Here is a 20,693-nt window from a genome sequence, read left to right on the forward strand (position 1 = left end):
AGATACCCTAAATCATCTCCCTCAAGTTCAAAGTTCCACAAATCTCTAGGGCAGGGGCAAAATGCAGCCAGTCTTTTTGCTAAAACATAGCAAGAGTCACCTGTACTCCAGTACCAAACAAGTTCCTCATCTCTATCTGAGACCACCTCAGCCTGGATTTCATGTCCATATCATTATCAGAATTTTGGTCAAAGCCATTTAACAAGTCTCTAGGAAGTTCCAAACTTTCCCACATTTTCCTGTCTTCTGATCCCTCCAAACAGTTCCAACCTCTGTTTGTTACCCAGTTCCAAAGTTGCTTCCACATTTTCGGGTATTTACAGCAGCGCCCCACTCTACTGGTATCAATTTACAGTATTAGTTCATTTTCACAGTGCTGATAAAGACATAACCAAGACTGGGTAATTATAAAGAAAAAGAGGTTTACTGAACTCAAAGTTCCACATGGCTGGGGAGGCCTCACAATCATGACAGAAAGGCACGTCTTACACGGCGGCAGACAAGAGAGAATGAGAGCCAAGCGAAAGGAGAAAACCCTTAAAAATCATCAGATCTCATGAGACCTATTCGCTACTACCAGAACAGTATGGTGGAAACTGCTCCCATATTTCAATTGTCTCCCACTGGGTCCTTCCCACAACACATGGCAATTATGGGAGCTACAATTCAAGATGAGTTTTAGGTGGGGACACAGCCAAAGCATATCAGGTAGGGAAAGGGCTGCATTCTTTAGGGGGTAGGGGACTGGTTTTGCTACAAGAGCTGTTGATAGAAGCTAAAGTTCACCCTGTTTACCACTTACCCTCTCTGGCATGCCACTTTTCTCCAGACTCAGCTGCAAAGTCAGAAAAAACTCACTCCGACTGAGGTTGCTCTTCTTAGAAAGAGAAATGGCTGGTGTGGTGGCTTATGCCTATAATCCCAACAATTCGGGAGGCCAAGGTGGGTGGATCACGAGGTCAGGAGTTTGAGACCAGCCTGGCCAACATGGTGAAACCCCATCTATTAAAAAATACAAAAAGCCAGGCATAGTGATGCACGCCTGTAATCTCAGCTATTCAGGAGGCTGAGGCAGGAGAATCGCTTGAACCTAGGATGGGGAGGTTGCAGTCAGCTGAGATTGTGCCACTGCACTCCAACCTGGGTGACAGAGCAAGACTCCATCTTGGGGAAAAAAAAGAGAGAAAGAAAATGGCTGAGATGAAAGAGCTTCCCATCTGTTTATTGGTAGTTGTCAGCATGTGCATGTAGCCTGTGTTCAGAAACACAGACCATCAGAATAAGAACATCACTCCCTTCTAGACCACACCCCAGGCACATGTGCAGGGAGTGAGGCAGCTGAGGAATCTTAAAAGGGCTATTTATTTCCTACTAGAGTCCCAGGGAAACCACCTGGGAGGAGGCTGGCTCAGCAGTCAGAGCCTCAAATTTGCTCCATGCTCCCCCTCCAGTTTATCCAGCCTCAGAAAGGTTGTGTTCATTTCATAGATCAGGGACCCATGATGTGTGTCTCTCTCTTTCTCTTACTCTCTCTCTCCCCCTTTCCCCCACAAACACACACACACACACACACACACACACACACACACACACACACTTGAGTTAAGGCACAAAGTCTGGCCTGCATGGCCCTGCAAGTCTGTTTCCATCAGGCACATCTGGCCCAGGGCTGAGGCCATGTATGTACACAAATGGGTGAGTGCAGTGTTAGAAGTCTCTTCACAAATAAGGAACGTGATGATGGCTCTGTGCTAAGCCCAGTCCTCCTGTTCCCTGGGAGGGGATCTCTTGCCTCCTTGTCAGTTAGCCAAACACCTTCTCCCCAGATGGACTGGGACCAAATCAGCCACAGTTCAGGTGAGTACTGGGGACTCAGGGCCTGGCTTCTAACACTAAGGAAGCACACTTTCTAAGTGTGGTGGGGGCTATTTGGGGACCTTAAATAAGATCAAGTCCCCACTTCAGATGGAAAAAGATGGCCACCAAAGGAAGGATGGAGAGGTTTCTCTTTGTGCTTTGAAACCTCAAGCATGTATAACAGGAACAGAGCTGACGTTTTTCCTCTAAGCTCTCTGGCTTCCACCCCAGGGAAGAGGTTTCTGCAGACTGGTGTGAGTGTGGGGGTGGAAAGGGCACAGTCAGGACTGTGCGTTGGAGCAGGAGATTGCTTCAGTGCCCCCTCCCCAGACCCCACCCTCAGCAGCTGGTTCCAGCACATTTAGGTCAACAACCATTTAATGGGTGGCATAGAGGTGGAGGTTCCTGGGAGCACATGGTGCGGGTGTGACGGAGGGTTCGAGGTCTGCATGAAGGCTGGGAGCTGTGCGGTTACTGGGCCCTGGGCTGGGTCAGGATGCCCAGGTAAAGTAGGCGATCTCATCCAGGTCGACCGGGTAATCGGTGAGCAGCACCGGCGTCTTGTCGAAAAGCTCACCCTTGTAGCTGCGCCACTTGCCGGCGGGCAAATAGACGTCACGCTCCTGCTTGCCCGGCTCCAGCACCGGGGCCACAAGCAGCGTGTCCCCAATAAGGAACTGAGAGTCTATGCGGTGAGCTGTCTCATCGCCGGGCGCAATCCACCAAAGGGGGCGCACGATGGGGTCACCCGTGTCGGTGACCTCGCCCGCCAGCTCAAGCAACAGCGGCGCCACAAGCGAGGCCCGCAGGGCGGCGAACTTCTGCGCGATGGCCACCACTTCCGCGTCGTAGCGCCAGGGCGGGATAGAGAACTGCATGGCTGGCATAAAAGCGGCCACTTCCAGCCAGCGAATGTAGAGCTCGCGCTCGGGCACATCGCCGCCGGCTGTACGCTGGGGCACGGCGTTGCCGCCCACCATATCGGGTAGGATGAATGGGTAGCCCAGCATGCTGACGGTGAGCACCGCAGGGATGAGTGAGCGCAGCCCCAGGTCGTAGCCCCACACAGAGTCGCGATCAACCAGGCGAAAGAAGCAGGAGATGTTCTGTGACTGGTAGCCCACGCGCACCTCTGCCAGCGAGAAGAAGGGTAGCGCCATCTCAGTGTAGCGCCGGCTCCAGACGCTGGGGTCCGGTAGGGGCCGGTAGGTGCTGAAGTCCCGCGGCAGGTAGCTGACCTCACCCGCGTCAAACTTGAAGGAAGCCACGGAGTAGCGAGAGCGCAGCCTCCGCAGGTGTCCCTGGAACCAGTCGCGGGCTTTTGGGTGCGTGAAGTCGAGCACCGCGCCGATGCCGTTCCACCAGCGCACCAGCGCGGGTAACCGGCCCGTGGGTTCGCGCACGAACGAACCAGCTCGCGCCTCCACGGCCCTCGCGAAGCGCGACGATGTTGTAGTTGACAACGGGTGCACCCAGAGCGTGAACGGAGCCAGCGTCGCGCAGGCGGCGGAACATGTCATGACGTTGGGGAATTTGACCTCGTCGAAGTCGAACGTCGCCATAGCAGGTGTTGTTACATGTCGTCGATTTCCAAGGTGGCTGCTGTTGAAGTGGTGGCTGGCGCTCTGTGGCAAAACGCAGCACCTTGTCCTTCATGCTAGTCCACGGCGCGCCCGTACAGCGCCCACGTGGACCAAATAGGGTCTCGGAAGGCCTCGGGTGCTGGCACCCTCGACGGCTTGTTGAAGTAGCGGCGAACCATGTACTTGTGGATGGAGGTGACGTCCGAGCCCACGCACACTCGGTAGCTCAGCTCTGGTGCTGCGGCGCTGCCGGTGGGTGGCTTGTAGGGCGTGTCGTGGTAGCGCGCCTGAAGCCGCAGCGAGCGCTCCGTGCTGTTCCAGCCCAGGTGGAAGGGCACTGAGTCGTTGACTTTGATGGCGGCCGCGCGCGAAGATAGCCAGTAGCGCTCGAGGATGCCCCCAAACGCGGCATCGGAGGAGTAGACATCGCTTGTGACGAAGGGCTGGGGCTCCTGCTGGCCTTCCAGGCGGATGGGCCAGTGTTGCGTCCTCATCTCGGCGCCACCATACCAGTGGGCCGCTGCGTCGCCCAAGAACATGGCGTGCTCCACGGCCCGGCCCGGCGCCGCCTCCTCCCAGCGCACACGGTAGCACATCACTGTGTCCTTGGGCCGCACGGTCTGGATGAAGAAGTGCAGCGGCCGCCCATCGGCCGTGAGTGAGCAGCCCAGCAGTGCGCCATCGCGACTGCAGGAGTCGAGGTCCAGCGCGCCGGAACGGAAGGCCAGGCGGAAGACCTGCTCTGCCTTCTGGTTGCGGATGGAGAAGCCGCCAGCGTTGAGGTCCAGCAGCTCCGCGCGAAGTCGCTCCGCCTTGCGTAGGGAGACGCTGTAGTAGCACCAGGCAACCACCGCGGCCAGCACAAGCAGCAGCCCCAGAACCGCAGAGCCCAGCAGCGGTTTCAGTTCTTTGGAAGGCTTGGGCTTGGCAGGCGAGAAGTTGTCGGGCAGGAAGGTGTACATAGCTGCGGCTGCGATGGCCTCGGGGTTCTGATGGCCTGCGTAGCAGCCAGACCGGCGGCGGCGGGGGTAGGCCTGGCTCTTCTCCTGAGGATTCTGGAGCATTAGTGGGCTGCTAAGAAAGGAGCGGGCCGTGGGACTATCTGACCGAGCTCATCTCAACCTGCTCTGGAAGGAGGAGAGAGAGATAGAACTGAGCTTTCTCATCCCATGATATTTCCATTTGCTGCTGCAAGCTACGAGGAGGTGTATACTTTGGGAAGGTGAATACTGGAACCTGAGGGTTTGACGAGTTTCAAAGGTGAGACCTTTACCAGGACAATCTGTGTCTAACCCACCCTTTCTCATGGGTCCTAATGCTTGCCCAAATTAGGAGTCTGTGACTGGGGGGTGGTGCATGCGACTGGGAGATGGCACGCATCCTTATTTTCCCAGTGGAGAAAAGAACCCTGAGAGGGTCAGGAAGCTTTCCAGGATCACTGGATAAGCCAGGCCTCCCTGGATCACACATGGGGCCTTTTGGGCTGAAGAGACGGGGAAGGAGCTAGAGAAGTCCTGCTCTCCTAGAGGTGTGGATGGCTGGGGTGGGAGAGGGTGGATTGTCCAGCCAGCTCCTTGAGACTTTTTTTTTTTTTGAGATGGTGTCTCCCTCTATCACCCAGACTGGAGTGCAGTGGTGTGATCTCAGCTCACTGTAACCTCTGCCTCTTGGGTTCAAGTGATTCTCCTGCCTCAGCCTCCTGAGTAGCTGGGATTAAAGGCGCACACCACCACACCCAGCTAATTTTTGTATTTTTATTAGAGACGGGGTTTCCCCATGGTGGTCAGGCTGGCCTCGAACTCATGACCTCAAGTGATCCACTTGCCTCCATAATTGCTGGGATTACAGGCGTTAGCCACCTTGCCTGGTTCCCCTTGAGACTTTTAACAGGATGGTAGGCTAGCTTCCCTGTCCCCAGAGCGGGGAGAGGAGGAAGGAAGGGAGAACAGCTCAAGGATGTGTTTTTATCCTGAGTCAAAAGCCTGATGAAATCTGGAGATTAAAGAAGACACCCAAAGCCAGACTTAGTCCCAGGGCCTGGTTTGGAGGGAGGTAGAGTTGGGTTCAGACATTAGGGCCTGGGGCAGGAGCCTGGCATGGGGGCCAGTTGTTTCTCACATCTGCTTCTCTTTGCCCTCAAACTCACCCTGCTGTCAGCCATTCATCACCAAATCCATTTCCCTGCCTGCCTTCCTGCTCTGCTCCTGGCACCACATCTGTGGGCCAGCTACTTCCTAGCTCTGTTTCACCCACTGTCCTGTTTCTGTCATAGTTTGGGCGCTGTCACTTTTCCCCTGTATTACTGAACGCTTTCCCCAATAGGCCTCTCTGCCTCTAACTTCTTTTTTTTTTTTTGAGACGGAGTCTCGCTCTGTCGTCCAGGCTGGAGTGCAATGGTGGGATCTCAGCTCATTGCAAGCTCCGCCTCTCGGGTTCGCGCCATTCTCCTGCCTCAGCCTCCCGAGTGGCTGGGACTACAGGCGCCCGCCACCTCGCCCAGCTAGTTTTTTGTATTTTTTAGTAGAGACGGGATTTCACCGTGTTCGCCAGGATGGTCTCGATCTCCTGACCTCGTGATCCACCCGTCTCGGCCTCCCCAAGTGCTGGGATTACAGGCTTGAGCCACCGCGCCCGGCCTCTGCCTCTAACTTCTTTCTCACCAGTGCCTTCTGATCACGGCAACCACAGTGATCTTTCTACAGCACTTGTCAAACTATGTCTATCCCTAGCTTCGAGAGCTGCTCATTACTTCCATGATGAAATTTAAAAGTGCTTTGCATTGGAGGCATGATGTGTTCTCAGCTACTGTTCTGATTCCATTTCTAGCCAGGCCTATCTTGTGATTACCAAGCTCATTCCTTCCCCACTCTAAATCCTTTAGGCCACCTGCTGCAGGAGATTTCACCCACCTAGCTTCGGCCAATGCACCTCCTCCACCTACCTGCTCTCCAGGGATCGGACACCTACCACTACCACTAACACATATAAACTCTGACATACTATATGCTAAACATCCAGATATGAGGCCATGCACGGTCCTCGTGCCTGTAATCCTAGCACTTTGGGAGGCCAAGGAGGGCTGATCGCTTGAGCTCAGGAGTTTGAGACCAGCCTGGGCAACATGGTGAAACCCTGTCTCTACCAAAAATAAAAAAAATAAAAATAGCCAGGCATGGTGTTGCGCACCTGTAGTCCCAGCTACTTGGGGGGCTGAGGTGGGAGGATCACTTGAGCCCAGGAGGTCGAGGCTGCAGTAAGCCGAGATTGTGCCACTGCACTCCATCCTGGGTGACAAAACAACAACAACAACAACAACAAAAACAGATATGACTGCAGGGAAACACAGGCTCAGGGGAAGAATTGTGTCCTACTCTGCCACTCAAGGCCACTGACCGTTCCTGTCCCAGGCTTCAGAGCAGAGTCCAACAAAGAAATAGCACCACCCAGGTGCACACACTTGCATACACACACCCAGACAGTTGGTTGCCCAACTGCTCCAGCTCAGAGGAAGAGAAAGAGACTGGCAAATAATAATTAGCCTCCTCCCAGATGCCAGTGTCTGTCTCTAAGTCCCCAGGGACTTCCAAGGAGATGCCGGAACTACTCAGGTTTTTCACTTCCCCCATGCAAGAATGTAAGGTGTAGAGCAGAATTTGATCCTACATGTCAATACACAGCTCCTCCCATAGGCACTCCCCACATGGTGCTAGCTCAGGGCCTCATTCTCAGTGCCCTCTGCCCCTAGATGCCTAAGCTTGTCTGGAACAGACTCTTATTCCCTTTCTCTCAGTCTACAATGACTTAGCTTTCCTCCCCATTCCTATATAGATACAGCTTAGAAAACCCCTCCTGGAAAATGTAGCCAGTGGCCTTTAGCTGATGCCCTCAAGCTGAGCAGAACCCAAAGAAGGCCTTAGGTGGTTCAGATCACACCTGTGAGTTTATATTCATTCATTCAAGATAACCAAAGCCCCATTCTGGGCACCAAGGAAATAAGGAGAGAGGGGGTCAGTATCTGAAGAGGAGAGAGACTTCCTCATCCTCAAAACTTTCATATGAAGTCAGCCTATCTCATGAGCCCTGGAGGCAGGAAGAGGCCACCAAGGTGGATTCAAAAGCCTTTCCAATAGTTAGGTTTTGAGAATCTTAATTTTCCGGAATCTGACGTTCTTTGATGAAAGACAGAAGCCCACAGGCCTGGGAACCCACCCACCCCAGGCACCATGATAGTGTCCCAAATGCCACCATAGCATCCAGTTCTATCAACAATGTGGAACAGCAGACATAGCTACAGTGTCCATTTTACAGATGAGGAAACGTGGCCCAAACAGAGAAAGGAACTTGTCTGAAGTTAGCCAGGTAGCAAGGCTGCCTGGATCTAAAATCCCAGCTCAGCTCCCCACAGTGTTAAGTTTTAGGAGATGGGAGATAATGATCTGAACTGGCTGCCTGAATGCAGTAGCAGAAGGGAGCCCTGGGGCTGAGCTGGTGGGACCGGCTTCCATCAGATGGACATGGCATGGTGAGGCCTGTTTTTCTAAGGGCTGGTGCTGCTGCTTGCTCCATGCCGACCACGAGAGCCTCTTAGGGGCAGCAGAGAGGGCAATTTTAATGGCATCTGGTACCGGGACTTTGGGGAAGTCTGTGGTTCCGGTGTTAACAGTGGTGCTAGAGACCTCTAATCTGCTGCCTCCGCCATCTAGTCAACCCAAGGCTAGTGCTAGCAGGTGGAGTCTGCAGGGTGGGCCTCCCTGGGCTCTGCCCGCTGAGCCTTTCCCCACTGGACCCTCAACCTCAGTCTTGGCTGCCACGGCTAGTCTGGTCTAAGGGGGGAGGGCCACGCCCAGCTCGGCTGAGGGGAACCCATTCCAAGTAGTATCGTTAGTTGAACACGTTCCCGGGGGGGATGGAAATATCAAAGGCAACTCGATCCGGCCCATCTCCCTCTCCTGCCCGGCGACGGGATCCGCGGGGATCGAGTGACTGCTTACACAGCCTGGAATACTGCACAGCCACCCGAGCACCCCGCCCGAAGGCTATACTGTCCGAGGGGCCGACCGAGGTCAAGGGACCTGTCGCCTGGCGGGAATGCGGCCGTGGAATGGGCCCAGGTGTTCAGGCTCGCTCCACCCATTCATCGGTGGGAGCGAAAGTTCAGGAATCGTGCTCCTTCAGCAGCCCCTCGCCTCCCACAGCCCTCCCGCTGGGCTCACCCATTGCAGTTACAGCCCGGCAGAACCGGGGGTGAAGGAGCTTCCCGCCGATCCCCTGCGCTTGAACCAGAGTGAAGCTGCCACCGCGCCGCGCAGGGCTCTGCCTGGCAGAGTACAGCTGAGCCCCTCCTCGGGCCCCGCCCTGGGGCTCCTCGGCCACGCCCCAGTCATCCAGTCTCGCCTCGGGCCTCAGAGTCCAGCCCTGCCCTTGACGTTCGACCCCTCCTCCCAGGTTATCAGGCGGACCTGAGGCCCCGCCCCTCAGCCCCACCTTCCTGCCACTGCTCTGTGCTTTGCCCCTGGCATTTCGGGCTTGCTCAGTCCTGCGTCCCGAGTCTCCGACTCCCGCCGGCGGGCCCGCCCCTGCTGGGCCACTGCTTAACCGCAAGCGGGCTGGGCTCGACCCCAGGCCTGCTGGGACATGTAGTTCTGCAGAAAGGAGCAGCTGCGGGAGGTTGGGGTTTTTGCACCTCTAGGCTAGGTTTGAAATGAGAATGAGAGGGAGAGAGCTGCAGGGTAAAGGAGTAGGGCTGGCCATTGGAATTCCTTTTTTCCTGATTTGGGCAGGTGGAGGCCATATCGGTATAACGCTCTCACAAACCCTCAGTTTTCCATATGGAAAAGTGGTGGCGGAATTCCGCGATTATCTTAGCGCCCAATGCAGGGTGCTTCCAATCAAGGGCCCCACGGAGGGAGCTGTAGTTCCAACCTGCCGGGAGCCCAAGCTGTCGGTTCGCACCAAACCAGCGGTGTCCGAGGTCAGGGACTGAGAAGACCGGTTTCTGCTCGGTGTTTTGCAATGTCACTCGCCTCCCCGACCGATACCCCCAGACTAGTTATTTATAGGGTCCAGCCCCTCCTCCTAAGTTACAGCCTTTAGTTAGAAACGCCCAAGCTGCGGGAAAGTGGGCGTGCCCCGCCATGCCCTTCTCCCCGGGGGCTGGGCAAGACTCTGAGGTTTTATTTCTTTTTTATTTTATTTTTATATTTATTTATTTTTGGGTTTCGTTCTTGTTGCCCAGACTGTAGTGCAATGGCACGATCTCGGCTCACTGTAACCTCCGCCTTCCGGGTTCAAGCAATTCTCCTGCCTCAGCCTCCCAAGTAGCTGGGATTACAGGCACGTGCCACCACACCCAGCTAATTTTGCATTTTTAGGAAAGTTTAGTTTCACCATGTTGGTCAGGCTGGTCTCAAACTCCTGACCTCGGGTGATCTACCTGCCTTGGCCTCCCAAAGTGCTGGGATTACAAGCATGGGCCACCACGTTGGGTCGTATTTTATTTTTTTGAGAGAGGGTCTCGCTCTGTCGCCCAGGCTGGAGTGCAGTGGCGTGAACATAGCTCGCTGCAGCCTCAGTGTCCTTGGTTCAAGCTATCCCCTCCTACCTCAGCCTCCTGAGTAACTGGGACCACATGTACGTGCCACCATACCCTGCTAATTTTTACATTTTTTGTAGAGAAGGGGTCTCCTTATGTTGCCCCAGGCTGTTATCGAATTCCTGGGCTCAAGTGATCCTCCTGCCTTGGCCTCCCACAGTGCTGGGATTACAGGTGTGAGCCACTGGACCCAGCTAGTTTCATATCAATTGATGCAGAAAGGAAAATACTGAAGATCCCAGAGATTTTAGAATGGCCCTTCTCGCTCCCTGAGGGGCAGAGAAACAGGGCTTTGTTTTGCAACTTGAAATTTCGTGGTCATGAGACCCTTCAAAATTATGTTTTCACCAGTTGGACTTGGAATGGGGGACACACCTTTGCAGCAAGGGTGTCTGAGCACAGAGAGGCTTTTGGAAGGCTGTGATAGGGACTCCTGGAAGCAGAGATCAAGAGCTTTGGGTGTAGGGATACGGCTTTGACTGTGGAAGGAAGGATCCTGGGTCCTTTGATGAGTGGGAGGGCATCTAAGTTTGGGGGCATACTGAAGAAATGTTAGCTGGAGGGTCTTCGTGGGGTGGGAAGTAGATGGCTCCTGCCTGCATTGCAGGGTGGACCCATTCGTTTGGGCTCTGGGATGCAGGGGAGGAGGACAGCAGCTGGATATAGGGCTACTGTTCTGTGTCAGGAGGGCACTCAGGGACATACTGAGATGATGGGGTTGGAAGGGCTCAGGGAAGGGTGACTTTGAGAAAAATTGCATCTCAGTTGAAGGGGTTTGGTAGAGGCCCGAGTGACTGGCCCTTCACTTCCAGATTCTGCTGGGTAAGGACACAGGAGGCAGGCTTTGGGGGTGAAGAGTTTATTTATTGCTCTGTCCCCGTGGCCCAGCAAGCCCAGGCTCTACCAGCAACGATAGTCAGGATAGGTCTCAGACACAAACTCAGGATGGATAACATAGTTGTTTCTCTGGGGACCACCAGACTTCTTGAAGTGACTTGTGTCCCATCTACAGGAAGAGATGGGTCAGCCCTTTTGGATCCTCATGTGTCAAAGTGAATATCTGACTCCAGTTTGCGATGCTAACCTTATCCCTACACTTTGCCTATAGCACTGAACTTGGGTTCCAATACTGACCTCCTGACTTTAGGTTCTACTGTTAAGTTGCTGATACCCAATATTTCCTCCGTAACATCGACTTCTTACTCGTTACTTCAAGCTCTAAACCCAACGCCTTTGGCTGTAAGCCCACTGCCAACCTGTAACCCTTCAATACAGGCCTCCCAGCTGTGTCCTAAGGTCCTCTGTCCTTACCACCTTTGACTGCGCCATGGCACTAGCTCCCCCTGGTGGTATCTGCCTGTCAGTGCACCGCAGCGGGGTGTTCTCATCCCATCTACGAGCCATCCTCCCCCAGCCCCGCCTCACCAAGACTCCAGGGTTCGTGTGCAAATGAGTGTGTGCCCGTTAGACTTACCTAAGGTTCGGATATGGGTAGTATGACGGCGGGGGAGTTGTAACAGCACACTGCATTCCGGGCCGGTGCTCGTAGGGAGGTACACAACTGGAGAAGAAGGAAGCCACGAGCAGGGAGGGGTTGGGCCTTTTGACTCTCATCCCCGACTTAGATCAAGCCCTTGGGCGGCACTTAAGGTGTCCGTCTCAAGACTCGGAAATCTTTCTCTCCTTTCTCACCCTTCAAAACCCCCACTGCAGCACCGACTCGGGAACCCCCCTTGGAAGTCTCCCTCCCGGTAAGGCCTCATTTCTGCCGTTCAGAGAAGAGCGCTGGTCCCTGGGGAGGGTCGGGCTCCGATCGTTAAGGACCTGGAACCACCGGATCCCCGCCACTGGACAGCAATTTCTCCAGCACTAGGATGAGGCATCGTTTCTGAGCTTCCTAGAGGCTGAAACTTTCCCACTCCCGTATGCCTTTGAGAGGGGTAAGACTCAGTCTTGCACAATGAATCAGGCTCTCTCGGCCTGGAGAGGGGCGGGGGATCACTATGGACCCCCACTGCACAGCTCTCTGGGCTACCGCGGACAAAGTTCTCCCAGGCTTGGCTGCCGCCGGGTGCAGGACGAATGCCGCGCTGCAGTCTGGGCTCCAGCTGTGCGCTCGGACCCCAGTTTTCTTAGCAATAACACGGGAGAGTGCCTACCTCCGCAGGTGGTGCGGGATCCGAGGAGGCCAGAGCCATTCTGGTAAAGTGGTCACCATTTCCTGGCTCACGTAGCCCCCGCGAATGACCGCACCCACTACCGACGGTGACGGGGGCCCAGCAAGAGAGGACATTTTTCTGAGAACGCAAGGCACTCCACAGGCTAGAACCTGCGTCTCTAGGGCCAGGTGTCCAGGGAAGGGGGCAGGGCCGACGAGATGTGGGAAGAGGATGCCACTGATGTGCGGGGTTTCTTCCTCAAAAACCCTCCGGCGGGACCTCCAGAGCACATAGAGAGGCCAGGCTGACCTTGAGCCCAGTTTGAGCGGGACAGGGGTCGGGGACGTAACCTTCGTGCTGGTTCTCCGGCCTCAGTTGTTAGTTCAGGCCTTGGAGCCCGAGGGCGGGACACGGCGCGGCCTCGAGAGCCTGCGGCGCAGTGCTAGAGCAGGCTGGGGGCCGGCACGGAGGCGGGCCGGGCTGGAAGCGGGCGGGGTTCTGGGGCGGGGCTTGTGTGGGGTGGAGCCCGGCTGAGGCGGGCGGAGCCCTGCGAACCTTACAGTCGGTAGCTCTCGGCACCAAGGCCGCAGGCGGCGGTCGGTGCAGGGCGCCCCGCTGGCGTAGTAGTCCATCCCACGCAGACAGTAGTGGCGGCCGGAGCAACCACTTTCGTAACCTTGGAAGGGCAAGCGGCCGGGCAGCGGGTCCACGCACCCGCATCGGGGCGTGATCCGCGGCAGCTGCTGGTTCCGCGACAGTGAGTTCAGCATGTTCACCATCACTTCGCGCTCTGCGCCCGCGGGTCCCCAGCGCAGGAGACCCCAAGACAGATGCACAGGGATGGGAAGAGGCCGGGTCACAGAGTGAGGCGGAGACAAAAGCAGGGACGGATAGATTCAGGGTTCCACCCTCTCCAGGACCCTCGGCCTCCTACCCATCCTTCAGGTCCCCATCCCGCCCTCCCCCCGGCCTCCTGGAAGGCGTTCTTTCCAACGCCCCACTACCACTCTTTACCGTAGGCATTGAGCCGCTCCGGCTTAGGAGGGCATTCCAAGGGCATTCCTCGAACTGCTGTCTCCATGCCGGCCTCCTGGAAGTGGCACACATGCTACCTCAAGCTCTGACCTGGCAGAGCTGCTCCCTTTTAGGGGTCCTCCCAGAACACCCAGACCTATCGCCACGCCGCGCCTTCTCCCGCCCTTCAGCAGCTCCCCACCTCTCCAGGACTCTGAGTGTTTGCGGCTGTCGCCGGGCAACGCGTTTACGCTGCCTACAGGGGCGGGGTGGGGTGGGGAGAGCTGAAGGTGCATGGGGTTTGGCTCCTGGGCCTGTGACAATCCTGTCTCGGCGTTTGCCTTTGATCTTACCCCTCTTTGTCTAGCTGACTCTGTTTAGCTGTGTCTGGGTGTCTCTCTAATGGGGGGTTTTCAATATTGCTTGCCCATTCCGTGAAGAACTCGTGAAAGATTCTGATTCTTGAGGAAGTTATAATTCAAAAGGGTTCGTCAACCCAGGGTCAGCCATCAGCCTGCAGTTAAGAGCCCCGGCTCTGGTTTTGGGTCCTCTCAGGTGCCCTTGAGTCTGTGGCCATGGCTGGACCTTCTCCTACGTCCTTGGAAGACTCTCCTGTATCTGCACTGCTACTGAGTAGCCTTGGTCTTCCTCCCGTCTGTGCTCACATCACAAAGGAGAAGAAGGTGGAGCAGGGAGATGCAGTGTATCACTGACTCTTTGGCTAGCCCCAGTATCACAGGGGCCAGACTATATGGGGAGGGGTCAGCTGGCAAGCTTCGGAAAAGTAGCATATCATGGAGTGCACACCAGCCATGTCCCTACAGAGCCCAGCCAGGGATTGGGGCCCAGGGCACCCAGTCCCCAGAGACTGAGAACCAGGGGGCCAGCACAGCCCCACTTCTGGGTTCCTTTTTCAACTAAAAAAATTCAAAGCCGGCCAGACGCAGTGGCTCATGCAGGTAATCCCAGCACTTTAGGAGGCCGATGCAGGTGGACCACTTGAGACCAGCCTGGCCAACATGGCAACATCCCCAACTCTACTAAAAATACAAAAATTAGCCAGGTGTGATGGCACACGCCTATAATCCCAGCTGCTCGGGAGTCTGAGGCAGCAGAATTGCTTGAACCCAGGAGGCAGAGGTTGCAGTGAGCCAAGATTGTGCCACTGCACTCCAGCCTGGGTGATAGAGTGAGACTCTATCTAAAAAAAAAAAAAAAAAAAAAAAAAAAAAATACAAACTCTAGTTTCACAGATGGGGAAGAGCCCTGGGGCATTTGTTGGGAAAGCAATGATGACCTAATAGTGAAATATCAGTCACTGTGGTTTGGGAGGTGGTGGAGTATGCGTGTCCCAGTCCCCAGGCATCTGTGCAGGGTGCAGTAGATACCTTAGGCAGCCGAGGAAGGTAGGTGGTATACTTGTTACAGCAGCTGCTGTTGTAAGGTTCCATCCTCCATGTGTTGTACCGGTCACTGCCCAGGTAGTTTGGGCTGCATTTGTCTGCAGGATAATAGGAGGGGAGATGTCAAATAGTGTTACTTCTTACTCGACTCCAGGACCTGGGATCCCCTACATGTTTCTCTTCCGATTCCCAGCACAAAGCTGACCCTCACAGACTGTCCTCAAGCCAGACCACAAGCCCAGCCAGGCCTACACTTGTCTTAAACACTGAGATGTAGCCCATGTCCCACCTAAGGCAACCTTCTGAGTTTAGTCTGGATCCACTGTGCCAGCCACTTTTCATCCTGCTACTACCCTTTTTGAATCAGCCAGCCTGGACAAGGGGCCTCTTCCCAATTCCTCCCTCTCTCTCATCTTCTACTCTAGGCCCCAAGGTTTGCCTATTCTGCCTCCTTCAAAATCACTTGAATCTAGCCAGGCAAGGTGGCTCATGCCTGTAATCCTAGCACTTTGGGATGCCAGGGCAGGAAGATCACTTGAGATCAGGAGTTTGAGATCAGCCTGGCCAACATGGCAAAATCCTGTCTCTACTAAAATACAAAAATTAGTTGGGCATGGTTGGCATGCACCTGTAAACCCAGCTACTCAGGGGGCTGAGGCACGAGAATCGCTCAAACCAGGGAGGCAGAGGTTTCAGTGAGCCGAGGTTGTGCCACTGCACTCCAGCCTGGGTGACGGATCAAGACTTAGTCTCAATCGATCGATCAATCAATAACTTGAATCTACTCCGTCTTCCAGTACCCCATGATCTCACTTTCATATCTTCTCAGCACCTTAACCAGGAGACAATATAATGTCTTGGTTAATAGATACCTATCTCTGCAGATAGACTGCTTGTGTTTAAATTTCAGTTTTGCCAGTTGTTAGGTGTGTGACCTTGACCAAGTTAATTAATTTTGCTGTGTCTCAGTTTCTCCAACTTTAAAATGGGGATGATAGTACTATTTACTTCACAGGGTTGCTGTGAGGTTTAAATAAGTTAGTATATGTAAGACATTTAGAATGATGCTTGGCACATAAAAAACTATTATGATTATTCTACTATTCTCCTTGCCTCACCTTTGAAATCCTATAATCCAGCCTTGACATAGCAGCTGTGGTACTTTTTCACAAATGAAAATTTGACCGAGACATTCTCCTACTTAAAACCCTACAGGGAGGCCGGGCGCGGTGGCTCAAGCCTGTAATCCCAGCACTTTGGGAGGCCGAGACAGGTGGATCACGAGGTCAGGAGATCGAGACCATCCTGGCTAACACGGTGAAACCCCGTCTCTACTAAAATACAAAAAACTAGCCGGGCGAGGTGGCGGGCGCCTGTAGTCCCAGCTACTTCGGAGGCTGAGGCAGGAGAATGGCGTAAACCCGGGAGGCGGAGCTTGCAGTGAGTTGAGATCCCGCCACTGCACTCCAGTCCGGGCGACAGAGCAAGACTCCGTCTCAAAAAAACAAAACAAAACAAAACAAAACAAAACAAAACAAAACAAAACAAAAAACCCTACAGGGTTTGTCCCCCTTAGCCCCTAGTCGTCTAAAGCCTGTCCTACAAGGCCCTCCACGATCCAACAGTCTGAAAGAATACTTATGTGAGACAGTGTGGAGGAAGCCCTAGCAAAGAGCAGCTGTGTGAGGGGAGGGGTGGAGTGCTGGGATTTGGGGTTCGGGGATGGCGATTTGCACATACTGAAACTGAGGTGTTTGGGGACATCCAGGTCAAGATAACTATAAGCATATGAAGAAGGGTGGAATTCAGGTGAGATGACAAATCTGGAAATTAGGATTTGAAGCTGTCAGTAATTATTAAAGCCTTGTGTTAAATCAAATGGCCTTGGAGGAGGAGCAAGGGGAGAAGAGGGTGCAGGATAACATCCCGAGGAACCCCATGTTTCCACAGTTTATGCACAGGAAAGGTAGGCATCAGACAAACTGAGGAGGAAGTTGTTTCAAGAAATAGAGTGGGGTCATAGCATGTGTGCTGGAGGATTAACATACAAAACAACAACAACAACAAAACAAGTAGACAGTGGTCAGAAGAGTGCAATTCATTGGTCTAGGAGGGTAAAGGTCTCAGAGGGTAAAGACTGCAGACTCCTGTGGATTTGGTAATCAGAGCCATGCAAGAGCAATTTATTGTTTCATTGTAGGAGATGCACATTCCCAACTTCCACTGAGAATTCTCAGTCCATTCAACAAAGACTTATGAAGCCTGGCGCTGTGCTCGATGGAGGGGCACAGCTGTGAATAAGACCAGATTCATAGCTGTACATTCCTTTCGAATGTACAGCTAGACAGATAATAGACATCCAAGCAAATGAGAAAGACAGTTTCTCATAAGGTATAAGAAAGGGTGAGGAAATAGAGACAGTGAGTATGGACCATGTTTCTGAGAACCTAGGCTATTGAGGAGAGGAGCAAGAGATAATTTTTAGTTGGGAAGAAACCAGAGAAGGTTCCAGGTTGAGGGAAAGAGGTGTGGTGGGGCAGAGGGATGCAGGAGAGATGGAGGGAGCTGATGGGAAGAGGGTGGCTGGGAAGATGGGAGGAGATGGCATCCAGAATGCACTTGGAGGGAGCTGTTTGTGGGAAGTTAATCCTTTCTCCAACTCTCTAAGAATGGGACCCAGTGCCCTTCCAGCTTTTTTTTCCCCACAGACAAGAACACCAAAAGACAGGGCCTAGGTCATCTCCTCCAGGGCCAGGGTCAGGTCAGGTGGTTGGGAGTGGAGGGTGGTTAGGGAAGAAATCTAGGTCATGAGTGGAGATAAAGTTGACATCGAATCAGGATGGAGGCTGGGCATGTGGCTCAGGCCTGTAATCCCAGCACTTTGGGAGGCTGAGGCAGGTGGATCACCTGAGGTCAGAAGTTCGAGACCAGCCTGGCCAACATGGTGAAACCCTGTCTCTACTGAAAATGCAAAAATTAGCAGGGCCTGGCGGCACATGCCTGTAGTCCCAGCTACTCAGGAGGCTGAGGTAGGAAAATCACTTGGACCCGGGAGGTGGAAGTGGGTTGCAGTGAGCCGAGATGATCACACCATTGCACCCAGACTGGGCAACAATAGCGAAACTCCGTCTCGAAAAAAAAAAAAAGAGAGAATCAGGATGGAGGTCAGGATCCAGGTGGTTGGGTTCAGGTTGGGCGTCATTTTAGGGGTCAGCAAAGGGGAGGCCTTACCTTCCTCTTGAGAAAGCCAGTACTTCTCAGGCAAGTAGGGGTGGCCTGATATGGACCCCCTATAAGTGTAGTCCTGTACAGCACATTTGGCCATCTTCTGCAGGGCTTCGGGATCCACATGTCGCTCCATGGTATGAGTCAGACCCTGGGCAAGGGGAGAGGGGAGAAGTGGTTAGGGGCACAGAGACCCCAGCCCTGGGCTCTTGCTGGAACTAGATCCAGCCTCTCTTGAGAAGGTCAGCCCAGGTGGGTCTCCCAACACCCCTCCCCATGTCAGAGGGATTCCCATGCCAGCTTTGGATCCTCTGCACAGTTGTTTTGTCTGAATTACTCTTTCTTCCTTTCTTTTCATCCAAGCTTGGGGCTTGGAGCCAAGCAGTGGCCTTAAGTCAGAGTAGTTTTCTGACTTTCTCATTTCTGCCATTTCGCGGGGAGCTCATGAAGGTCAGAGCTACATATACCTGTCCTTTTTCTCCTAGACTGTATGCTCCCTGGGAGTAGGGCTGGGTCTCTGCCAACAGTGCATCAGGCCCTGGCACAATCTGTAGTCTCAGAAAAGGGGGCTACCCTGGGAGCTGACTGCCTTATGTAGGTGTCTTGGACAGTAAAGGCTCTCTGGGAATCTGGCATCTTAAAGAAAATGAAGGACAGTGCTGGAGGGGCATCTACTTTAAAATGTAATTCCCGGCTGGGCATAGTGGCTCACACCTGTAATCCTAGCCTTTGGGAGGCCAAGGCGGGCGGATCATAAGGTCAAGACATAGAGACTATCCTGGCCAACATGGTGAAACCCTGTCTCTACTAAAAATACAAAAATTAGCTGGGTGTGGTGGTGAGCTCCTGGACTCAAGGGATCGTCCCATCTTGGCTTCCCAAAATGCTGGGATTACAGGCATGAACCACCACACCTTGCCCTTCTCTTGGCCAAGGCTGAGACCTGGTTGCTCCCAGTGCTCTAACCATCCTGAAAACCTCTCTGCTTAGGGGCTTGTGGGATCAACTGTGCCCAGCTGACATTGTTCTGTGAGCAGATCCTGCACAGTCACACTTCTATGTGGGTGGAGGGCAGAATATGGCAGATGTGGGTGCATGGATCCTGTGACTCAGCATTTCTCTGAGCTTTACACACACACACATACACATACACATGGCCCTGTGTACCCAGATACACCCATAGATGCACATATAGATGAATATTCATACATACACACTCAGATATACCCACTTACACACTAAACACACATACACACACAAAAACAAAACAGTCACTTAGAAGAATTCGTAGATATCATCAATTTTTCTATTAGATGCTTTCCTCAGATGTTTCCTCTTTGTCTGCTCCTGTTGATAAGTAGCAGATTATAAAAGCTTATTGAAGGCTTTGAGCTGTGTGTGGGCTTTGTCCACCATCAGCATCACTGCAGGATGATCTCGTTGGACAATGTTTTGCAAACTCTAATGTCAATATCTGTAGGTCTTTCCTCTTGGCTGATGAGATTCTTCAGAAAAGACTCCTTCAACCTTTGGCCTGAGGTTAATGACTTAGCTGCCAGTGTTCTGAGAATCTAGTGCTGAAGATTGCGCTGGGGATTTTAGCATTTAATATATGGAGGTTCACTTGTTTTCAAAATGGTACCCTGTCCTCAATTGGTATCCCCAGTCCTGAAGTCCTTGCCAAAAATTAGTCTCCTGACTTAGCAGAGACAGAGGTGGGCAGTTACCCTGTGGCATGAAATAGAAGGGGTAATTAGTGGGTTTAACTGCTTTTTTTTTTTTAGATGGAGTTTCGCTCTTCTCACCCAGGCTGGAGTGCAATGGTGCCATCTTGGCTCACTGCAACCTCTGCCTCCCAGGTTCAAGTGATTCTCCTGCCTCAGCCTCCCAAGTAGCTGGGATTATAGGCGCCTGCCACCACGCCCGGCTTTTTTTTTTTTTTTTTTTTTTTTTTTTTTTTTTTTGTATTTTTAGTAGAGTAGGTTTCACCATGTTGGCCAGGCTGGTCTCAAACTCCTGACCCCAAGTGGTCCGTCCACCTTAGCCTCCCAGAGTGCTGGGATTACAGGCGTGAGCCACCTCGCCTGGCCTAACTACTTCTTAACAGCTTTCAAATAATCCTTATTTTTGCCTTGGTCCTGTCCCATCCTCAGTTCCAGAGAAGCCTAGGATTACCAGTTCCTGAGCCTTTCAGAAATTCTGCAGTTTTAAGTTGAATTATGGCTTGGTTTTTCCATTGCTGGCTTTAGATTTAGCTTTCTCAGATCTGCTAAGTCAGTTACTACTTATTTGTCATCTTTTCCAGCTTCCAAAATTGTGTTGTCATTGCCTCTTCCTTCCTACCGTCTCTTAAATATTCATTTACTGTAGTTTTAGAGGGGTTTTAGGAGGGTGTCAAAACATGTGTTCAATTTTAACCAAGAGAATTATAATTCTTTATATATTCTGTATATTAGTCCTTTACTATTGGCACTTATACATGTTGCAAATATCTTTTCTGTTTGTGATTTCTGTCTTTTTTTTTTTTTTTTTTTTTGGAGATAGGGTTTCACTGTTGCCCACGCTGCAGTGTAGTGGCACAATCACAGTTCACTGCAACCTCTACCTCCTGGGCTAAAGCTATCCTCTTGCCTTAGCCTACCAAGTAGCTGGGACTACAGGTGCACACCACCACACCCAGCTGAATTTTTTTTTTTTTTAATTGGTTTGTAGAGAAGATGTCTCCCTGTGTTGCCCAGGGTGGTCTTGAACTACTGAGCTCAAGTGATCCTCCTGCCTTAGACTCCCAAAGTACTTGGATTACAGGTGTGAGCCATTGCACCTGGCTTTTACTTTTCTTTTTGTTTTTTTTTTTTTTTTT

The 20,693-nt window shown here is 52.9% G+C and overlaps 2 protein-coding genes across 7 annotated transcripts in view; both read right to left on the reverse strand.

Moving 5' to 3' along the window:
* Window positions 1–405: 405 nt before the first annotated feature.
* Window positions 406–8,871, reverse strand: MYORG (myogenesis regulating glycosidase). The gene is given in 6 exon segments (XM_017892073.1): window positions 406–3,345; window positions 3,347–3,377; window positions 3,380–3,486; window positions 3,488–3,510; window positions 3,512–4,567; window positions 8,654–8,871. Coding segments are annotated over 5 exon segments (2,151 nt in total). The 5' UTR covers window positions 4,505–4,567; window positions 8,654–8,871; the 3' UTR covers window positions 406–2,348.
* Window positions 8,872–10,875: 2,004 nt separating this feature from the next.
* The window catches only part of SPMIP6 (sperm microtubule inner protein 6), a 19,277-nt gene continuing 9,459 nt past the window's right edge, over window positions 10,876–20,693 (reverse strand). Inside the window, exons 2-7 of one of the 6 annotated variants that reach the window (XM_017892078.1) lie at window positions 17,840–17,984; window positions 14,594–14,706; window positions 13,206–13,281; window positions 12,906–12,981; window positions 11,507–11,593; window positions 10,876–11,038 (exon numbers count right to left, since the gene is read on the reverse strand). In XM_017892078.1, the coding sequence (XP_017747567.1) occupies window positions 10,933–11,038; window positions 11,507–11,593; window positions 12,906–12,981; window positions 13,206–13,281; window positions 14,594–14,706; window positions 17,840–17,984 (603 nt within the window). In that variant the 3' untranslated portion in view covers window positions 10,876–10,932. Of the gene's footprint in view, window positions 11,039–11,506; window positions 11,594–12,746; window positions 12,982–13,205; window positions 13,282–13,362; window positions 13,439–13,558; window positions 13,691–14,593; window positions 14,707–17,839; window positions 17,985–20,693 lie in introns of those variants that run through there. The other 5 variants (XM_017892075.1, XM_017892076.1, XM_017892081.1 and 2 more) reach the window with 5 other exon arrangements.

The sequence above is a fragment of the Rhinopithecus bieti genome, unplaced genomic scaffold, assembly GCF_001698545.2.
Source record: "Rhinopithecus bieti isolate Rb0 unplaced genomic scaffold, ASM169854v2 scaffold_22042, whole genome shotgun sequence".
Classification (NCBI taxonomy): Eukaryota; Metazoa; Chordata; class Mammalia; order Primates; family Cercopithecidae; genus Rhinopithecus; species Rhinopithecus bieti.